Below are 19,915 nucleotides of genomic sequence, written 5' to 3' on the forward strand. Positions count from 1 at the left end.
GTCATTGTTTAAAAGTGGAATTTGTGTATTATTTTAATTTGCCACTTTTTAAAAAATGATCTGATTGATTAGTCATTATTCACTTTCACTAAAAGTCATATAAGTAGGTGAAACTGATGTTGACTCATAAATCACATTGTTTTTCTCCAAATACTTTATCTTTCAAAATAAAAATTTTAATATAAAATAAGTAGTGAAATACTTGAGTGGATAATGAAGGTACAGTTTTTTAGTCATTGGTAAGATTACTGTGACCTTAACTTTTTGTTATGTTCTGTATTAAAATTGTTTCATTTTGAAGTTAAATATTTTTATCTTTTCACTAAATATTTTACAGGTTAATCTAAATCAAGAAGATCTTAATCTCTTATTTAGAATACTAGGAGAAAATCTTGGTGAGGCTACTGAAGACTTGAGTAAAGTGAATCCAAGAATACAAGAGATAGGTAAGAGGCCGTGAGTAGGTGGTATAATACATTTCTCTATTTATTTTACAGTTTAGTAGCGGAGATGCAGGAAAAATAAACATATCATATATATGTGTGTATGTGTATTTGTATATGTATCTTAGGATTTGTGTTTGTGTATTTCTGCACTTTGCTTCTAAAAAAATTGACAGTGCATCTTAGTGTTCATTTTATATCTATATCTGTTTATATATCTACACATTATTTATAGAGGATCTGCCTCATTTTTTTAATGGCTGCCTGGTATTAAATTCTGTTGAAGTATTATAATTTATTTATAAAGTCCCTATTGATGGATAGCTCAGGTTGTTTTCGATCTTTCACATTGAATATCATTACATACACTTTTATAAGTCGTATATGTATAGGAGAAATACTAGGACTGCTGAATCAAAGGTATTACATTTTAATTTAAATTAACAATTTAATATATTTAATAAAAGTAATTAAAATTTGACAGATCTTGCCAATTGCCCCACATGGAACTTGTACTAATTTTGTACACTCACCTGGTTTTTTTGTATATAACTTTTATAACACAGTGCATTACTATTATCAGATATTTTTCATTTTTGCCAGTTTTCCAGGTAAAAATAGTATCATTATTTTTTTTTATTTATAAAAGACTTTTTAACCTGAAACTATTATAAAGTTATATGTAAATTATATCTCAAAACAGAACCCTAAAACTAGGTAAAAATACCATTTTTACTTAACTATGTATATTAATACATATAGTAAAGTACACAACTCTTTTTTTTTTGACAGAGACAGAGGGACAGATAGGGACAGACAGGCAGGAGGGGAGAAAGATGAGAAGAATCAATTCTTTGTTGCGACTCCTTAGTTTCCTTAGTTGTTCATTGATTGCTTTTTCATATGTGCCTTGACGGGAGGGGGGAGCTACAGAAGAATGAGTTGACTCCTTGCTCAAGCCATTGATGTTGCTCTAAAGCCAGCAACCTTGGGCTTCAAGCCAGCGACCATGGGGTCATGTCTATAACCCCACGTTCAAGCCAGCGACCCTGCACTCAAGCTGGATGAGCCTATGCTCAAGCTGGCGACCTCAGGGTTTCGAAATTGGGTCCTTCATGTTCGAGTCTGATACTCTATCTACTGCACCATCACTTGGTCAGGCTAAAGTATACAACTCTTAAGTGTACAGTTTCATGATTTTTGCACATGAGCACATGACTAACCAGTATAATCACCATGATTAAGGTATACAACGTTTCCAGTGTAGCACCCTAGAAGGCTTTGCTATGCCCCCTTCCCAGTCAATACCAGATGCCCACCCTGCCTCCATATCCACCTAGAATTCACTGCCATTCTAATTTGTAATGCCATAGATAGATTAGTTTTGCCTCTTTTTGAAATTAATATAAATAGAATCAGATAGAATTTACACTGGTGTTTTAGTTCCTTCATGCATCATTTTGTTTGTGAGATGCATCCATGATGTATATAGCAGTAGTCTGTTGTTTTTATTCCTGTACCGTATTCATTATATGAATTATCAAGATTTTATTTTATCTCAAAGGATGATTATAAAAATTCAATGAGATAATGCATGTGTAGCTTGTAGTGCAGTGTCTAGCACAGAAGTAAGCACTTAGCAAGAGATAGCTGTATTGTGTATTACAGTTTAGAGAGCAATTTTATTATATTTCAGGGTATGTATATTTCAGGACATTGTATTCGTGTAGTTTTACTTTTGCTTCTTTTCCAGACTTTTGTTATGCTCTTCATGATTTAACCATATAAAACTTCATTTGGTTTCCAAGACCTATCAGTATGTTATCTCTGTAGGTTTCCCACAGCCTCTTATTCCCGGATGGTCTCCTCTGTGTGAGGAGGTCCACTTGAATGATAACTCCGCTATTAAACTTTACTTGACCTCCCATAATAGTGTCATTCCTAGTTCAGTGCTTCTGTGCATTTTTATATTAACATTTTCTTACTTAATGTGATGAGGTGGAACCTGCTTATTTTGTTTGTTTGTATGTTATAGAATATGTCTTTTCTACTAAGCTATTAGCTTTTAAGGGTTGGAGCTGTGTACTACTAATCTGTGGGTTTTCAGTGCCTGCATCAGGTCAGTGAATATTTGTGGAAGAAATATATGAATAGAAGTGAATGAATATCTTTTAAATACTTGCAGGTGAAATTAAAGAGCAACTTGAAATCTCTACATCACAACAAAATATACATATTTCACAAGGTACTTTAACTGGAGTAGAAGAAATTAAATCTGTAGACATCATTAATATGCTGCTGAATTTTGAAATCAAAGAGGTATATAATTTTCATCTGTTTTTATAAAGGAAGGTGAATAAATAATGTACATTTAGAATTACCTCTACTAAAATAAACTTGTAGATTATTGATATGAATGAAAAAATTCTTACCAGAGGCTATTTATAAGTTGTATGAAGCAGTAATGTTTTAAAATGTAAGAGTTTGTTAAAGATGAATTATATTTGAGGGATATAGTATTACATAGAGAAAACGGTACCATGCCCTGTAAATCTGCTCTTCAGGTGATTTTGGGATAGTTGGAATGTGGCTTGTTTTGGATTTCATATAGGAAAGGCAGGAAAAGGAAAGGTGATAGAAAAATTATATGCAAATCTTAGAAATCTTTAATAGAATAAAGCGTAATATGTCTATATTTTAAAATGTTTTATTACCAACTATCTGTTTTTCATCAGCAGATTCTTGAGGGAAGATAAAAAGTATTTTCCTCTTCTGTATTAACACATTTAAGAAATATTCATTGTGTCATGGCTGGTTGGCTCAGTGGTAGAGCATCAGCCTGGTGTGTGGAAGTCCCAGGTTCAGTTCCTGGCCAGGGCACACAGGAAAGTGCCCATCTGCTTCTCTACCCTTCCCCCTCTCCTTTCTCTCTCTCTTTTTCTCTTTCTCTTCCTCTCTCTCTCTCTCTCTCTCTTCCGCTCCCACAGCCAAGACTCCACTGGAGCAAAGTTGGCCCAGGCACTGAGGATGGCTCCATGGCCTCTGCCTCAGGTGCTAGAATGGCTCCATCTGCAACGGATCAATGGCCTAGATGGGGGCAGAGCATCGCCCCCTAGTGGGCATGCCGGGTGGATCCCAGTCAGGTGCATGCAGGAGTCTGTCTGTCTGCCTCCCTGTTCTCACTTCAGAAACACACACACACACACACACACACACACACACACACACACACAGAAATATTCATTGTATGTGCTTAGTGCTAAGGATGCAGAAGTAAAAGGCATAGACTGAATTCAAACAGGAAAGCACAAAATTTTTTTAGTGCTCTCATTAAAATGTGCCTAGTAGTGCTTGTGGCAGTGCTTGTAGGGAGAGAACATCTAAGCAGTCTGAGAGGGTCAGGGGATATTTCCTGGAAGGAGTAAGTAACATTTGAGCTGAATTTAAAAGGAGAGTAAAATCTAGTCTGATAAAAAGGATATGGAAAGGGGCAGGACAGGGTAGATAGCTGTGAATATGTCAGAAAGCGTAGACACTTGCAAGAAACTTCATCCAGAATCCCTTCATCATTCAATAGTTGTATAAAGCTTATATTCTTTCTCTGAGTTAAAAATAATAAACTTTTAAACAAACAACTTTTACTTTTTTTATCTGAAATATATGTGTTGGAACTAATTTTCTTCATTAAACCTGTTTTTCTGGTTAATATTTAAGAATTTTAAGCTTTGGTAATGTATCATTCTATTTGTTAATGGGCTTCATTAACATACCTACATAGAAAATCTCTAAGTCCTTTTCAATATCGTTTGTAATCATATTATTGCAGTTGCCATTCCTTAGGACAGTGATTGGGGTAGGGGAAAGCAATTTGTACTGTCTTTCTCAGGCTGATAGTTGGGATTGTCTGAAGACATTTTGGTTGCCACTCTCTGGGAAGATAGAGCTATATAGGCCACCAGTGGGTAGAGAGACCAGTGATGCCACTAAACATTCTACAGTGCACAGGACTGTTTCCCACTGTAAAGAATTATCCAGCCCAAAATGTCAATGGTGCCAAATTTGAAAAACTTTGCCTTAGGTGTAGTGTAAAAATTGACCATTCATCTCAGACTTTTAGATGAAAGGCCATCCATCAGACTAGGACTTCTGGGAATTAGGGAAAAATGTATTTTTTAACTTTACCTTGAAAACCATTATAGTGGCTGTGCTTTAAAAGTCTGAGCAAGCAAATGTGCCTTCCAAAGTAAATAACACTAGCTAATTTCCAGGCACAAATAGAAGTAAACATCTTCACATTGTGTGATATTTTAGCTTATATCACTATGGATAGTTATTTATTTGTTGACTTATTTTTATTTTATATTAATGAAATAGTTTGTGGTAATACCAGTACTTTTTTCTAGGTTGTGATTACTCTAATGAAAAAAGCAGAGAAGAAAGAAAGGCCTTTACACGAACTAAATGTCCTCCAGCTTGGAGTGGAAGCTAGAGTTAAAACCTATGACATAACAGCTAAAGCTTATCTAAAAAAAATTAGTATGCAGTGCTTTGAGTTTACTGGTAAGTGTGAAGTAATGTCTGTGTAAATTATTCATGTAATAGGTAGACAGTCCCTACCTTTTCATCAACATTAAGCATATATATATATATTTTTTGAATTTTTCTGAAGTTGGAAATGGGGAGGCAGTCAGACAGACTCCTGCATGCGCCCGACCGGGATCCACCCGGCATGCCCACCAGGGGCGATGCTTTGCCCATCTGGGACGTTGCTCTGTTGTGACCAGAGCCACTCTAGCACCTGAGGCAGAGGCCATGGAGCCATCCTCAATGCCCGGGCCACCTTTGCTCCAGTGGAGCCTTGGCTGTGGGAGGGGAAGAGAGAGACAGAGGAAGGAGAGGGGGAGGGGTGGAGAAGCAAATGGGTGCTTCTCCTGTGTGCCCTGGCCGGGAATCGAACCTGGGACTCCTGCATGCCAGGCCGAGGCTCTACCACTGAGCTAATTGGCCAGGGCCAGCATATTTTTTAGTGCCACCATAACTAGTTTAAATTTATTACATTGCTACAAAGGAATTTGATATTTAAAGATTTATTATCAATGTAGTTATCATAAATAAGATTATATCTAAATATATGTATATTTAGAATTAAGTAAACTATATTTAAAAGAAAAATGAAATATTTGTCTTCAAGGTCTATACATAATAACACTTTAGTACTTGCAAAAGGTAACATTTCATTATAATTATGCTATCAGAACTGATATATTAGGAAAACAGAAACCAAGTACAATACCCAGGTACAAAGCCCAGGGATCCTTTTTGAAAAGGTGAGTTAATTTGCTAGGAAATAATTCTTATTTGTTTTTTATTTATTTTTAAATTATATCAGTGTTTTTTTTTTTTTGTTTTTTTTTGAGAGGGAGACAGAGAGAGGGACAGATACGGACAGGCAGACAGGAAGGGAGAGAGATGAGAAGCATCACGTCTTCATTGTAGCACCTTAGTAGTTCATTGATTGCTTTCTTATATGTGCCTTGACCAGAGGGCTACAGCAGAGCAAGTGACCCCTTGCATAAGCCAGTGTCCTCTGAGCTCAGGGTAGTGACCATGGGGTCATGTCTATGCTCCTGCGCTCAAGCCAGCGACCCCATGCTCAAGATTGTGAGCCCACGCTCAAGCTGCTGAAGCCATGCTCAAGCCTGATGAGCCCATGCTTAAGCCAGTGACCTCAGGGTTTCAAACCTGGGTCCTCTGTGTCCCAGGCCAGTGCTCTATCCATTGTGCCATTGCTAAATTATATAGCATTTTAAATTTGGTTTTAATTACATTAACATACAGGAGTGGGTTTTCATATGGAAATAGACATACAGGTATGATTATTACAATAATTTTATTGAATAACTGTTTTGCATATTCACAACTATAAACCTACCTTTGCCCATCCCCGAAGATGTGTAAAAATGAGAAATAATACAGAAATACATGGAAGAAAAACTTAGTATCACTGTGTAGTCTCACTCCCTTACCCCCAAATAAATATTCTTTAGTGAGTGTCCTCAAACTTTCAAATTCATGTTCTAAATTGGATGAAGCCAACCTTTTTTTTTTTTTTTTTTTTTACTGAAGCTGGAAACGGGGAGAGACAGACAGACTCCCGCATGCGCCCGACCGGGATCCACCCGGCACGCCCGCAGGGGCAACACTCTGCCCACCAGGGGGCGATGCTCTGCCCCTCCGGGGATCGCTCCGCCGCGACCAGAGCCACTCTAGCACCTCTCTAGCGCCTGGGGCAGCGGCCAAGGAGCCATCCCCAGCGCCTGGGCCATCTTTGCTCCAATGGAGCCTTGGCTGCGGGAGGGGAAGAGAGAGACAGAGAGGAAGGAGGGGGGAGGTGGAGAAGCAAATGGGCACTTCACCTATGTGCCCTGGCCGGGAATCGAACCCGGGTCCCCCGCACACCAGGCCAATGCTCTACCGCTGAGCCAACCAGCCAGGGCCTGAAGCCAACTTTTAAAGTTGATATGGGTATTTAAAGTTTATAGGAACTCTACGAAGTAAATTGAAGTAAAGCAAATTTATACTGAGAATAATCTCTAGTTTATATATTTTATAGCTTTGTTCTGTTTTTGAAATTTTTAAATTGAATGTATTAGGATGAGACTAGTTAACATAATTATAATGTTTCAGGTACAATACAGTGTACAGAGATGTGTTGTAGAATTGGACATCTGAAACCTGTGTAACTGTTCTTTAATATATTTGGATTTGTTCAAATGAGTAACACCAGTAGAAGCAAATGTTACGACAGTTCTAATTGGCTGGTGCTGGTTTTTTGTTTTCTATGGAATTTCTTTATATTAAGCCAGTTTTATTGTTGTATGATTTATATACAGTAAAATATACCCTTTTAATGTACAGCTCTGTGAGTTTTGGCAAATGTACATTTGTGTAACTGTCCTGTCTGTTGTAACATGTTTGAAAATTTTAAAGACCTCCTGGATTTATCCCCTCTTTTTCTCTTTTAGGCTCTAAAGGAGAGCCTCTTCACATTATTAACTCTTCTAATATCACTGATGAACCCCTTCTGAAAATGTTGTGGACAAAGGTACCTAGTTTCACTTCTGGTATTCTTTACTATATAAAGTTACATAGTTTGCATATTTAATATTTCAATTTTCTTCCTTAAATTTTTTTATTCTAGAACTGGTTGACTATAGTGAATTATACAAGCATCTGACCATCCTGGATAATCTTAATAATCTTCTGAGTTAACCCTATGTTTTTGAATAAGTGAGGGTGTATAAAATTCCATTGTCATTTGAAGCAAAGTTTGTTGTAATTTGGATATACTGGTATTATCCCCTACTCGTACCATTTGAAGTTTTGCTTCTGTAGAATGTGAGAAATGCTTATGAGATCCACTGAAATATGTTTATAGTATTTTCATAGCATACTCTGAAAAGTAAAGAGTATTTATGATTTTTAGTGTTTGCAACCTAGTGATTTAATCTTTCACCATTTGTAGGCAGATAGCGATGGACCGGAATTTAAAACTATTCATGACAATACCAAACAGCAGCTGAAGGTAAATCTTTTCTAATTCACTATAAAGTAGAGTTATATTAATGAGTAAATCTAGCTTCATAGCCATCTTTAGTTGTGAGGTTGTAAATTCTAAAATTAAAATTAGGGTGGCAATAATAATAGCTCTAGTAGATAAGAGAAGTGCATGTAGAATTGAAATAAAACTCTTTAATAAAGAGTTGATTTGGTTTTCTACAAGATTGTTTGCTAGGTATGAATTAATGATGTTTTGTTGAGTACACAGAGAATACACTTTTTTAAGGGAATTTTATTCACTGTAGTTTTTTGGCATAGTATTGATGGAAGTGTGAAACATTTGAATTATATATTAGTTTTAGGATTAGAATAAATTTAAGGACAAGGCTAACAGTATGGCTCAATATAGATGTTGTTTGCAGTCCATTTAGAAGCGATTGTCTGTCTTGGAACCCATATGTAATATGATTGACCTGGTAGTACTGCCTATATCTTTACTTAAATTCCATCAAGTTCTGTTGAGGTTAGAATCATGGTAAGGATTGACATTATAATAGTGAGTTATTTTTTAAAGCCCTTAATTGAATGATTATTGTGCTACCTGTGTATGTAGGAGCACAACATAAAAATGTTATCATATCTGAAATCTACTCTCTAATTGTTTATTACCTTAGGTTTCGTTTTCATCCTTAGACTTAGTACTTCATTTGGAAGCTTTATTGTCCCTCATGGGATTTTTATCATCTGCTATTCCGTCCTCTGAACCTTCTGGGAAGGAATCTGAGCTGAAACCACTTGTGGGGGAGTCCAAAAGCATCATTGCTAAAGCTGGTATTAACTTCTGAGTGATGGTCTAATACTTGCTGTCTGCACTTTAATTATTATATAATTACTTGTATTTTCAAGCTAAGATAAATATTTAGCACTGTAATGTTAATATTGTGTATATATTTGCATTGATGTCTCTGCATCCTTCACACTAGGAAAGTGAGAAAGGAAGATGTTAATATGAGTCAGTCATGCATAGTAGCAAGGGCCCATTCAGTCAGTCTGTACTCCTACCCAGAGTTCACAATTTTAGATGCTTTTGCAGGGCACAGAAGAAAGAATATCATGGAAGAAAAAGAGACTCTGGTTTCTAATACCATTTTAATTATTTTTCTTTCATATCATATGATGTGAACATCTAGTTATTTAATTTTCAGACTATGTTTGAGTTATATCTATCTTACTAACATCTTTCATGTGTAAAGGATCAGTTTTTTTGTTTTTTAAGCAAGAGAGAGAGATACAGATAGGGACGGACAAACAGGAAGGGGGAGAGAGAAAGATGAGAAGCATCAACTGGTAGTTGCGGCACTTGAGTTGTTTATTGATTGCTTTCTCATATGTGCTTTGACTAGGGGGCCACAGCCAGTGACCCCTGCTCAAGCCAGCAACCTTGGGCTTAAGCCAGTCACTGTGGGGTCTTGTCTGTGATCCCGCACTCAAGCTGGTGACCTCAGGGTTTTGAACCTTGGTCCTCAGCATCCCAGGTCAATATTCTATCCACTGCACCACCACCTGGTCAGGTTAGGGATCAGATATATATATAATTATATATATATTATTTTAACTGGGGAGCAGAGTAATACTTTTGCTAAAAACTAGCATAAAAGAATTTTACTTTCTTTGTAATGCACTTATTACATTAATATTTATGGAAGACTTATATAAGTTAGATCTACACATACACCGTTGAAGTGAAAAAGCAGTGTTTAAGTTCACAATAAACTACAAAAAATTAATCCAAAGAAATATACTGTATAGTTGGTTTTTAAGATTTGATTATGCCACTTTAAATCTTTTTTTTTTTTTTTTTTTTTAACAGAGGCAGAGATAGACAGGGACAGACAGACAGGAACAGAGAGAGATGAGAAGCATCAATCATCAGTTTCTCGTTGCGCGTTGCGACTTCTTAGTTGTTCATTGATTGCTTTCTCACATGTGCCTCGACCGTGGGCCTTCAGCAGACCGAGTAACCCCTTGCTGGAGCCAGCGACCCTGGGTCCAAGCTGGCGAGCTCTTTGCTCAAGCCAGATGAGCCCGCGCGCGACCTCGGAGTCTCGAACCTGGGTACTTCCACATCCCAGTCCGACGCTCTATCCACTGCGCCACCGCCTAGTCAGGCTATGCCACTTTAAATCTTAAGGAAAAAAAATCCACTGTCATTTGGGTGGTTAAGGACTGATGTTCCCATACCTTTACATTTTATAGGAAAAGGTCTATTTTTCTCAAGCAAGACAGAACTCTAGGAAGATATATCCTGAATTTATCACTCAGGACCTGGACTAAAGTGGTCAAGGGACTTCATTTGATTGGGATTCTTATATACACATAAACACATACATATTATAAAACAATTTTTTTGTATTTTTAAAAAATTCGAGCCCTTTATGTTTATCTCCCATAGATTTACTTTAGGATTTTTCATGGAGAAACAAGATAAGTCTAGAGAAATTGTTTTATAGTTAATAACATGTATATATAATTAAAAGTATTTTATTAAGTATTAGTATTTCAGCTTTTCATGAAATATTATTTTTTGAGCTAATATATTATATCAAAAGGAATTCATAATTAATATTTAGCTTCAATAGTGTTCTACAATTTTAACATAGAGGGTTTTTTTGCCCAGAAGAAAAATTGTAGTAAAGTTTTCATCTAGCAAATTGTATGTTTAAGGTCCTATTAAAGGCTTTCTTTATTTTTAGTTTGGATAGGAACATGCTAGTTTTTGTCTGATGAGCATTTAGAAATTGATTTGATATTCGTATGATACGTAATCTTACCCTTTTGGTTCTTTACAGTTTATAATATACTTTTATTTTAGTTAACTAAAGATTATTTTGCATCTTATACTATGGTACTTGCTAATCACAAGGTTTCTATTAATTTTTAGTGTCCAGCAACACTTCTCAAGATGATGTGTTTGATTTAAAGATCATGGCTGAATTAAATTCATTTAATGTCTTGGTCTGTGATCAGAAGTGTAACATTGCAGATATTAGAATACTTGGTAAGTTAAAATTCCTTATTGTATGTATTTGTTTCCTTACATAGACCTTCAGGAAGAATGAACTTATGCATGGTAGATTTCTCATGAGTCAAATTTGTTTGACTTATATTGAAGACTCATGCAAACTTTTCAGAGTTGTACTTTGAAATAGTAAAAGCAAATTTGTTATGATTCATGGTTGACACGAGGCATTCCTATTTTAAAATTTTTAGAATAAGTCTAGGCTCAACCTATTATGTTCTGTTTGTGTTTTCAGAGTACTATAACTTAAACTGTGAAATGTGTGTCATAACATCTCACTGAGTAAAGAAAATGTCATTATCCTTATTGTTGTATTTTGTGCTTTTGCAGCATCAAAAAAAGACGTTTTTGAAAGAAATTTTGTAACCTTTACCCACTATCAGCTTGATAGAAGGGAGAGTTCATATGATTCCATGGGTTCTGGAACCAGCTTGCCAAGGTTCAGTTTTGGCTCTAATACTTACTGGCTGACCTTGAACAAATTAATTAACCTTTCTGTGCCTGAGTTCCCTTTACTGTAAAATGGAGATAGTTATGATAATTATTCATGGGGTGGTTGTGAGGATTAAGTTTACACATTTACGTATGTTTAGAAAAGTGTCTGGTATATAGTAAGCAGTTAAACAAGGTTAAAAATCAGTTTTATTAAACAAATATTACATTATCTGTTTTATGGTTGGTATGGTAATGGTTTGGGCTGAGTTATGAGTCTTAGCTTCAGGCATTCTCTCTGTACTGAAGAACTGTTTTAGAAATCATTTGGATTTAGAAATTATTAGGACAATTTTCTGGGGGGAGAAATCTGAGAATTGTATTTTAGATACTGTTTATTAAAGAAAGATTAGTTCTTATCAAATGATATTTATGCTTAGTTATTAAAGCAGCAGTTTTCATAATGCAGTGTTTATGAAATGGCTGTTTAATAATCATTATATATCTTCCTAAATGATCACTTCTGATCATGCCAGTGCCTGGAATATTTGTGTTTGGAGATTTGTAGTTAATTTCCCTTGAAATTTGCCTTTTTTTGTTTTAAAATTTCCACAACTTTTATTTATGAGATACCAGTAGCACTTAAATATATTAAAACCTTTCTTAAGTATCTCATATATAAAAATCTATACGTTAAAAATATCTAATAATCAGCATTTTTATTCATTTTATATCTGGTTAGAATATAATTTAACTTAAATACCACTGAAATGGTTCACTTGGATTGGGTAAAAAGTTTGTGAATTTTATTTTTCCCACAGGAATGGATGCCTCTGTTTCTGTGAAGCCAAAGCAGACTGACATGTTTGCCAGACTTCAGGATATAATAGTTACGAATGTTGATTTGCTGTCCATTCACAAAAAGGTAATTTTTAAAAAGTCTTCTACATTGAAATTTATTTTTGTCGTTAGGGTTTGAGATGCCTTGATCCATTTGTTCAGTATGTATTTATTGTCTGTCATGTGTTAGGTCCTTTGTTAGGGGTTGGATATGAATATGGTCATAGTTGTTTTCACATTGTACGTAGACTTAGGCGATTTGTACAAGTTATTTCTGACCAATTAGGTGCTTGATCTCTACATTGATGACAAAACTTTTATAAATATGGGAAAACTTATTGTCAAATGTAATGTCTTAAATGATTTGTTGTAATTGGTTTTAAGTGGCGCTTAATATATCATGGATTCTGTAATAGGCAAACCTAATTATCAATATTAATATAATACAGCGATACAGCTATTTTGATGTAATAACCAGTTAATTTAATACTTCTAGGCTGTCTCTATTTTGGGAGATGAAGTCTTTAGGTTCCAAATGACTCTTTATCCAGAGGCCACAGAAGGAAAGGCTTATGCTGATATGTCTAAAGTGGATGGCAAACTGAGTCTCAAAGTGGGTTGTATTCAAATTGTTTATGTTCATAAATTCTTCATGTCTCTTTTGGTAAGTTTATTTTTATATATTTATTTCTCATTGAGGCCCAAATATCTTTGCCTATGTATCTGAACATAGTCAAAAGTTTTACTAGTAGAGCTGTGTGTAAACACCCAAATGCTGAACAGAATATTATAGCTAAGGAAATCTTTAGGCAATAGATAACAAAATGAATTTTTTTATCATTGGTTTGAACATATAAACTATTATGCTTTAACATTTTCAAAGTTTAATATTTTAAAAATACTTAAAAAAAGATTTAGGGATTTTCAGTGTTATTTTATGAAACACCCTTAAAGATATTGAGCTAAAAGAATTAAAAAACTTTTTTTTATCGTATTTTAATCTGAGGAGGGGATACAGAGAGACAGACTCTCACATGCGTTCTGACCAGGATTCACCTGCCAAGCCCACTAGGGGGCGATGCTCTGATCTCCTTTGGCTGTTTTGTCTTTGCTTAGCAACTGAGCTGTTTTTTAGTGCCTGAGGATGAGGCCATGGAGCCATCCTCAGTGCCAACTTGCTTGAACCAGTTGAGCTATGGCTGCAGGACAGGAAGAGAGAAAGGGAGAGAAGGGGGAGTGGGAGGGGTGGAGAAGCAGATGGTCACTTCTCCTGTGTGCTGACTGGGAATCAAACCCAGGACATCCACATGCTGGGCTGACGCTCTTACCACTAAACCAACCAGCCAGAGCCCTAAAAAAGTTTTTTTAAGAAACATCAGGCATTTGAAAGACTAATATTAGAACTTAACAGTTTTTGTTTATGAATGTGATCAGCAAGGCCATAAAATTCATTTTTTAAATTTATTTCTATGTAAGTATTGTGGACTAAATTTGCCTGTGCCTTTTATTTATTTATTTAAATTATTTTTATTTATTCATTTTAGTGAATAGAGACACAGAGAGAGAGATAGAGAGAGAGAAAGGGGGGGGATGAGCAGGAAGCATCAACTCCCATGTGTGCCTTGACCAGGCAAGCCTAGGGTTTTGAACTGGTGACCTCAGCATTCCAGGTTGATGTTTGATACACTGCACCACCACAGGTCAGGCTGCCTCCAGGGCTAAAATTCAAAGCTTACAAGTCATAGATTTCTAACTAAATCATCATGTTTTATTTCTCAGGAAAGTAATTTGTTTGTAGTGAGGGGAATTTTAAGTTGCTTTGTATTGTTAGTGGATGAGCATTGCTCCTGAAAATGCTCTTTTCTTCATTGAAAAAAACCTTTGTTTTTAGTTGAAATTGAGTTGAAATGCATCTTACTCTAAATAAAGAAGTTTTGACCCTTATTAATGATAGCAAGATTGTAAACATTTAAGCATCTTCTACCTATTCTTTAAAAATATCTTCAGAAGTGGGCAAAACTGTAGTTTCTAAGAATAACACTATTCCTGTGACTTAAATGTATAGATTTGAACTTAATTTTGGAGAAGTAAAATGCTCTCCTCCGACTCTTTATTTAAATTTGAACTTAAAATAACCAACATTCATGAGTAAAATAAGATATTTAAAAAATTGTTACAAAAATTTGTCATAACCAGATAATTCTGAAATACAATAAATGAAAGTTAAGGTTACTCTTCTATCCTAGAAGCAATTATTGATAATATCTCCAGAGTATATCTTTCTAGATTTTACTCTTTCTATAAACAGAATTGTAAGTAAAATCTTTTATATTACCTTTAATTTTTCTCTTTAATGTAAATATTATTTAAAGATTTTCCAGTTTAAAATAAATCCTGTTTTTTTGAGAACTCTGAATACCAGTCTCTTCCAACAGAACTTCCTCAACAATTTCCAAACTGCTAAAGAAGCTTTGAGCGCAGCCACGGTACAGGCTGCAGAAAGAGCTGCTTCCAGCATGAAAGACTTGGCCCAAAGGAGTTTCCGCCTTTTGATGGATATCAACTTGAAAGCACCAGTTATCATCATTCCTCAGTCTTCAGTATCACCTAATGCTGTTACAGCAGATCTAGGTTTAATCAGAGTTGAAAACAAGTTTAGCTTAGTTTCTCTGGAACATTCTTCTCTTCCCCCAGTCATTGACAAAATGAACATCCAGCTCACTCAGTTGAAACTCTCCAGGTATAAATATTTATATATAATTCAATTGTGTGTTAGTATAAATAGAATTTTCATAGGCTCCAGGGATAAAATACCCTAGTGATTTGTGGTTCTCATTCCTTATTTTTTTCTAATTATGAAAACTTGACTGTTGGTGTTTAGTCAGTGGTTAGTAGCAGTGTACCTCATAGTATCTGCATTTTGTCTTACTAAATTTATTTATTTATTTATTTATTTTCTGAAGCTGGAAACAGGGAGAGACAGTCAGACAGACTCCCGCATGCGCCCGACCGGGATCCACCCGGCATGCCCACCAGGGGCGACGCTCTGCCCACCAGGGGGCGATGCTCTGCCCATCCTGGGCGTCGCCATGTTGCGACCAGAGCCACTCTAGCGCCTGAGGCAGAGGCCACAGAGCCATTCCCAGCGCCCGGGCCATCTTTGCTCCAATGGAGCCTTGGCTGCGGGAGGGGAAGAGAGAGACAGAGAAGAAGGTGCGGCGGAGGGGTGGAGATGCAAATGGGCGCTTCTCCTGTGTGCCCTGGCCAGGAATCGAACCCAGGTCCTCCGCACGCTAGGCCAACGCTCTACCACTGAGCCAACCGGCCAGGGCCTGTGTTACTAAATTTATAATGTGATTTTTTTCCATTTCATAAAATTTCCTATTATAAAATTAGTTTACTCAGTACTTTATTTTTTTACTTTGCACATATCTGTTCTCTATAAATGGGAGAAAACTTCTTAAAATGTAATAAAATTTTATTTCTCATTTCTACACCTTGTCACATTTGGGAATTCTCAATGAAGAATATAAAATATATACAAATAGGAAAGTGTTGGCTTTGTTAAATGACAGGAGTAATTGAAATGACTGTTCCCATATGTTTGCTTAACTTCTGGGTTTGGTGAATTTTTGCCTTAAGTTTGGAGAAATATCAATAACAAAACTAAGGGCTAGTTAGACTACCTCTTTCTTTGTCCTCCATTTTTTAGGAAGATGTAACATTTATTTTTATGACATTGCACTATTTGCTATTAATAAGTAGTCCTTGTGAAGGATAGTTAATAGTGCAATAATCATACTTGGTGAAATTTGTGTCTTTGAAGTCAGCATAGGCTTTGTTTTTGATAGCTCTGCATGCAAACTTGATTTTTTTTTCTAATTTGATTGGTTTGTAAAAAGAAGCATGTTCTAAAAGAATTCTGATAGCAGCCTTTGGTGTTTAGGAAAATGCTATGTGGAAAATGCTAAAATATTTCATTTTTATTTAGACTGGTAATCAGGCGGTTTCTCTGGCAATAGGGGCCTATCTTGGAGGACAAAGATACTCCTGTTCAAAGGAGAAAGTGCTGTGAATGCATGCATGCTTGTGTGAATTTGTTCAAAGTACTGTATTTCCCCATGTATAAGACGCAGTTTCATTTTGGGGCCTGAAATTTGAAAAAAAATGTATTAATAAAGTTATAGGAAATCAAGTTTGTTTGTTTTTTTGTATTTTCCAAGTGAGAAGTGGGGGGGGGGGAAGTGGGTGGTTTGAGGGGTAGACAGACAGACTCCTGCATGTACCTAACCGGGATCCACCCAGCATGTCCATCAGGGGGTGATGCTCCACCCCTCTTGGGCATTGTTCTGCTGCAATTGGAGCCATTCTAGTGCCTGAGATAGAGGCCATGGAGCCATCCTCAGCACCTGGGCCAACTTTGCTCCATTGGAGACTTGGCTGCAGGAGGGAAAGAGAGGAAGGAAGAGGGAATGGTGGAGAAGCAGATGGGCGCTTCTGTGTGCCCTGGCTGGGAATCAAACCTAGGATTTCCACACACTGGGCTGATGCTCTACTGCTGAGCCAACCGGCCAGGGCTGAAATCAAGTTTTATTCATTATAAAGTTTATACAACTCCTGAAGCAGGAAATGCAAGTAAAAAAACCTACAACCACTGTTTAAAACACACCCTGGTTTTAGACCCCAAATTTTTTGAAAAGGGTGCATCTTACACATGGGGAAATATGGTATTTGAAACTGGCCATTTGAATCAGTTTGTGTAAGGCAAATGTACAAAAGATAGAGCGATTAAAAAGTTTAATAGATCTTAATGGAATTTTGATGGAAATTTAAATAATATGAGTTTTAATATGTAAAATTTAAAAATAGAACATAAATTTTTATTTGTCTTTCAGAACTATCTTGCAGAATGACTCGCCACAATATGACACTGAAATTTTAAAGCCAGTCAACATGCTTTTGTCTATACAGCGAAATTTAGCAGCAACATGGTATGTGCAAATTCCAGGGATGGAGATAAAAGGAAAACTAAAACCTATGCAGGTAAGTATAGGTATAAAATATATGAAACTTGCTAGATAGGGTTTTATCATTGATCATAGTGAAGTTCTAATGTAGATCATAAGTGATGATATATTAAAAGGGAATACTTAAATTGCAAATGAAATCATCCTACTTTTCTACACATTCTTTCATTTTAGTCAGATATTTGCTAAAGTGAGCAAGAAATCTGAAATAAAACCTGTTCCAGTCTACTGAAAATATTAATAATTTTGGAAAATTCTTTTTTTGTTGTTATTGAGAGGTGGGAAGCAGAGACAGACTCCCACATGCACCCCCTGCCGGGATCCACCTGGCAAGCCCCCTATGGAGTGATACTCTGCCCATCTGGGGCTGCTGCTCTGTGGCTTAGCAACAGAGTCATTTTAGCACCTGAGGTGAAGCCATGGAGCCATGCTCAGCACCCGGGGCCAACTTGCTCAAACTGTTTGAGCCATGGCTTCTGGAGGATAAGAGAGAGACAGAGAAAGAAGAGGAAGGGATGGAGGAGCAAATGGCCGCTTCTCTGTGTTCCCTGACTGGAATTGAACCCGGGACTTCCACATGCCAGGTTGCCACTCTACCACTAAGCCAAATAGCCAAGGCTGGAAAATTCTAATAAAATTTTCAAGCAATAAAATTTAAAAATTTTAAATTATACGAGTTTTAAGTGATAGATTCTATATTCAAAGCACAATAAGTAGTGTCTTTTTTTTTTTTTTTAGATGAAAGGAAGGTAGATAGTGAGGCAGTCTCCTGCATGTGCCCTGACCAGGATTTACCTGGCAACCTCATCTTGGGCCGATGTTTGAGCACTGGGCTATATTTAGTGCCTGAGGCTAATATGTTCAGACCAACCTATCCTCAGTACCCAGACCCATGCTCGATCCAGTTGAGCCATGTGTGCAGAAAGGGGCGGGGGAGAGAGAGAGCGAGAGAAAAGTGAGAGGGAGAGGGTTGGAAAAGCAGATGGGTGCTTCTCCTGTGTGCCCTGACTGGAATTGAACCTGGGACATCTATCTATACACTGGGCCAACATTATACCACTGAGCCTACCGGCCAGGGTCTGTTTCAGATCTTATATTTAGGTCTTTGATCCATTTTGAATTAATTTTTATGCATGGGGACAAACTGTAATCTAGTTTCATTATTTTGGATGTGGCTTTCCAATATTCCCAGTACCATTTATTGAAGAGACTTTCTTTTCTCCATTGTATATTTTTTACTTTTTTTGTCAAAAATTGTTTGCCTGTATACATGTGGTTTTATTCCGGGTCTTTTGTGATTCCATACAAATTTGATGATTTTTTTTTCTTTAAAAAATGTTACTGGGATTTTGATGGGAATTACATTAAATCTGTATATTACTTTGGGTAATATGACCATTTTAATTTAATTGATTCTTCCAATTTATAAATATAGAATATCCATTCCATTGTTTCTTTTTCAATCTTTTAATAATACTTTGTAGGTTTCAGTACATAGGCTCTGTATCCTTTGTTAAGTTTCTTCATAGGTATTTTACTTTTTTGTTGCAATTGCAGAAGGAATTTTTTTTTCTTTTTTTGAAATTTTATTGTTAATATATAGGAATGCAGTGTTGATTTTGAGTCCTGCAACTTTTCTGTATTTGTTTATTGTTTCTAATAGTTTTTTGGTTGAGTCTGTCTTTAGGGTTTCCTATGTAAAAAATCATGTTCTCTGCAAAAATTGTTAATTTTACTTCTTCATTCCCAATTTGGATGCCTTTTATTTCTTTCTCTTGCCTGATTTCTTTGGATAGGATTTCCAGTACTATGTTGAATAAGAGTGGAGAGAATGGATATCCTTGTCTTTTTCCTGATCTTGGAGAAGCTTTCAGTTTTTCACCATCAAGGATGATATTAGTTGAGGGTCATACATGGCCTTTATTATGTTGAGATACTTTAAATGTAAATTGACTCAATTTGCCAGTAGTAGGCACAGAAGTAGCAGATTGGGTCAGAAAACAAAACCCAACCATGTGCTGTCTTTAGGAGATATATCTAAGCTGCAAAGGCAAATATAGACTCAAAGTAAAAGGTTGGAAAATGATTTTCCAAGTAAATGGCATCTGTAGCAAAGCAGGTGTAGCCATATTAATATCTAAAAAATATATTTCAAGATAAAAAAGGTAATGAGAGACAAAGATGGATATTTTATAATAATAAAAAGAGTACAATACATCAAGAAGACACAACACTTGTCAAGATATATGTACCTATTCAGGTCCACTGATACAGAACTAAAGGAAGAAACTGACAAAAACACAGTCATGATAGGAGATCTAAATACCCAATTGACAGCTATAGATATATAGGTTATGTAAGTAGCAAATCAATAAAGAAACAGCCTTAAATGACACATTAAACCAAATGGACATTAGTGATATTTACAGAGCCTTTCGTCGTGAACACCAGATTATACGTTCTTCTCTAGTGCACATGGAACATTCTCAAGGATAGACTATATGTTAGAACATTCTCAAGGATAGACTGTATGT

General features: G+C 36.1%; 1 protein-coding gene across 4 annotated transcripts in view; it reads left to right on the forward strand.

Moving 5' to 3' along the window:
• Positions 1 to 19,915, forward strand: part of VPS13C (vacuolar protein sorting 13 homolog C) — a 223,006-nt gene that overhangs the window by 112,771 nt on the left and 90,320 nt on the right. For all 4 annotated transcript variants that reach the window (XM_066274748.1, XM_066274749.1, XM_066274750.1 and 1 more), the window contains 11 exons: positions 338 to 446; positions 2,629 to 2,762; positions 4,847 to 5,003; positions 7,469 to 7,548; positions 7,969 to 8,028; positions 8,678 to 8,834; positions 10,945 to 11,061; positions 12,336 to 12,439; positions 12,851 to 13,018; positions 14,790 to 15,094; positions 17,250 to 17,397. In XM_066274748.1, the coding sequence (XP_066130845.1) occupies positions 338 to 446; positions 2,629 to 2,762; positions 4,847 to 5,003; positions 7,469 to 7,548; positions 7,969 to 8,028; positions 8,678 to 8,834; positions 10,945 to 11,061; positions 12,336 to 12,439; positions 12,851 to 13,018; positions 14,790 to 15,094; positions 17,250 to 17,397 (1,539 nt within the window). The remainder of the gene's footprint in view (positions 1 to 337; positions 447 to 2,628; positions 2,763 to 4,846; positions 5,004 to 7,468; positions 7,549 to 7,968; positions 8,029 to 8,677; positions 8,835 to 10,944; positions 11,062 to 12,335; positions 12,440 to 12,850; positions 13,019 to 14,789; positions 15,095 to 17,249; positions 17,398 to 19,915) is intronic.

This window comes from Saccopteryx bilineata, chromosome 4, assembly GCF_036850765.1.
Source record: "Saccopteryx bilineata isolate mSacBil1 chromosome 4, mSacBil1_pri_phased_curated, whole genome shotgun sequence".
NCBI classification, from domain to species: domain Eukaryota; kingdom Metazoa; phylum Chordata; class Mammalia; order Chiroptera; family Emballonuridae; genus Saccopteryx; species Saccopteryx bilineata.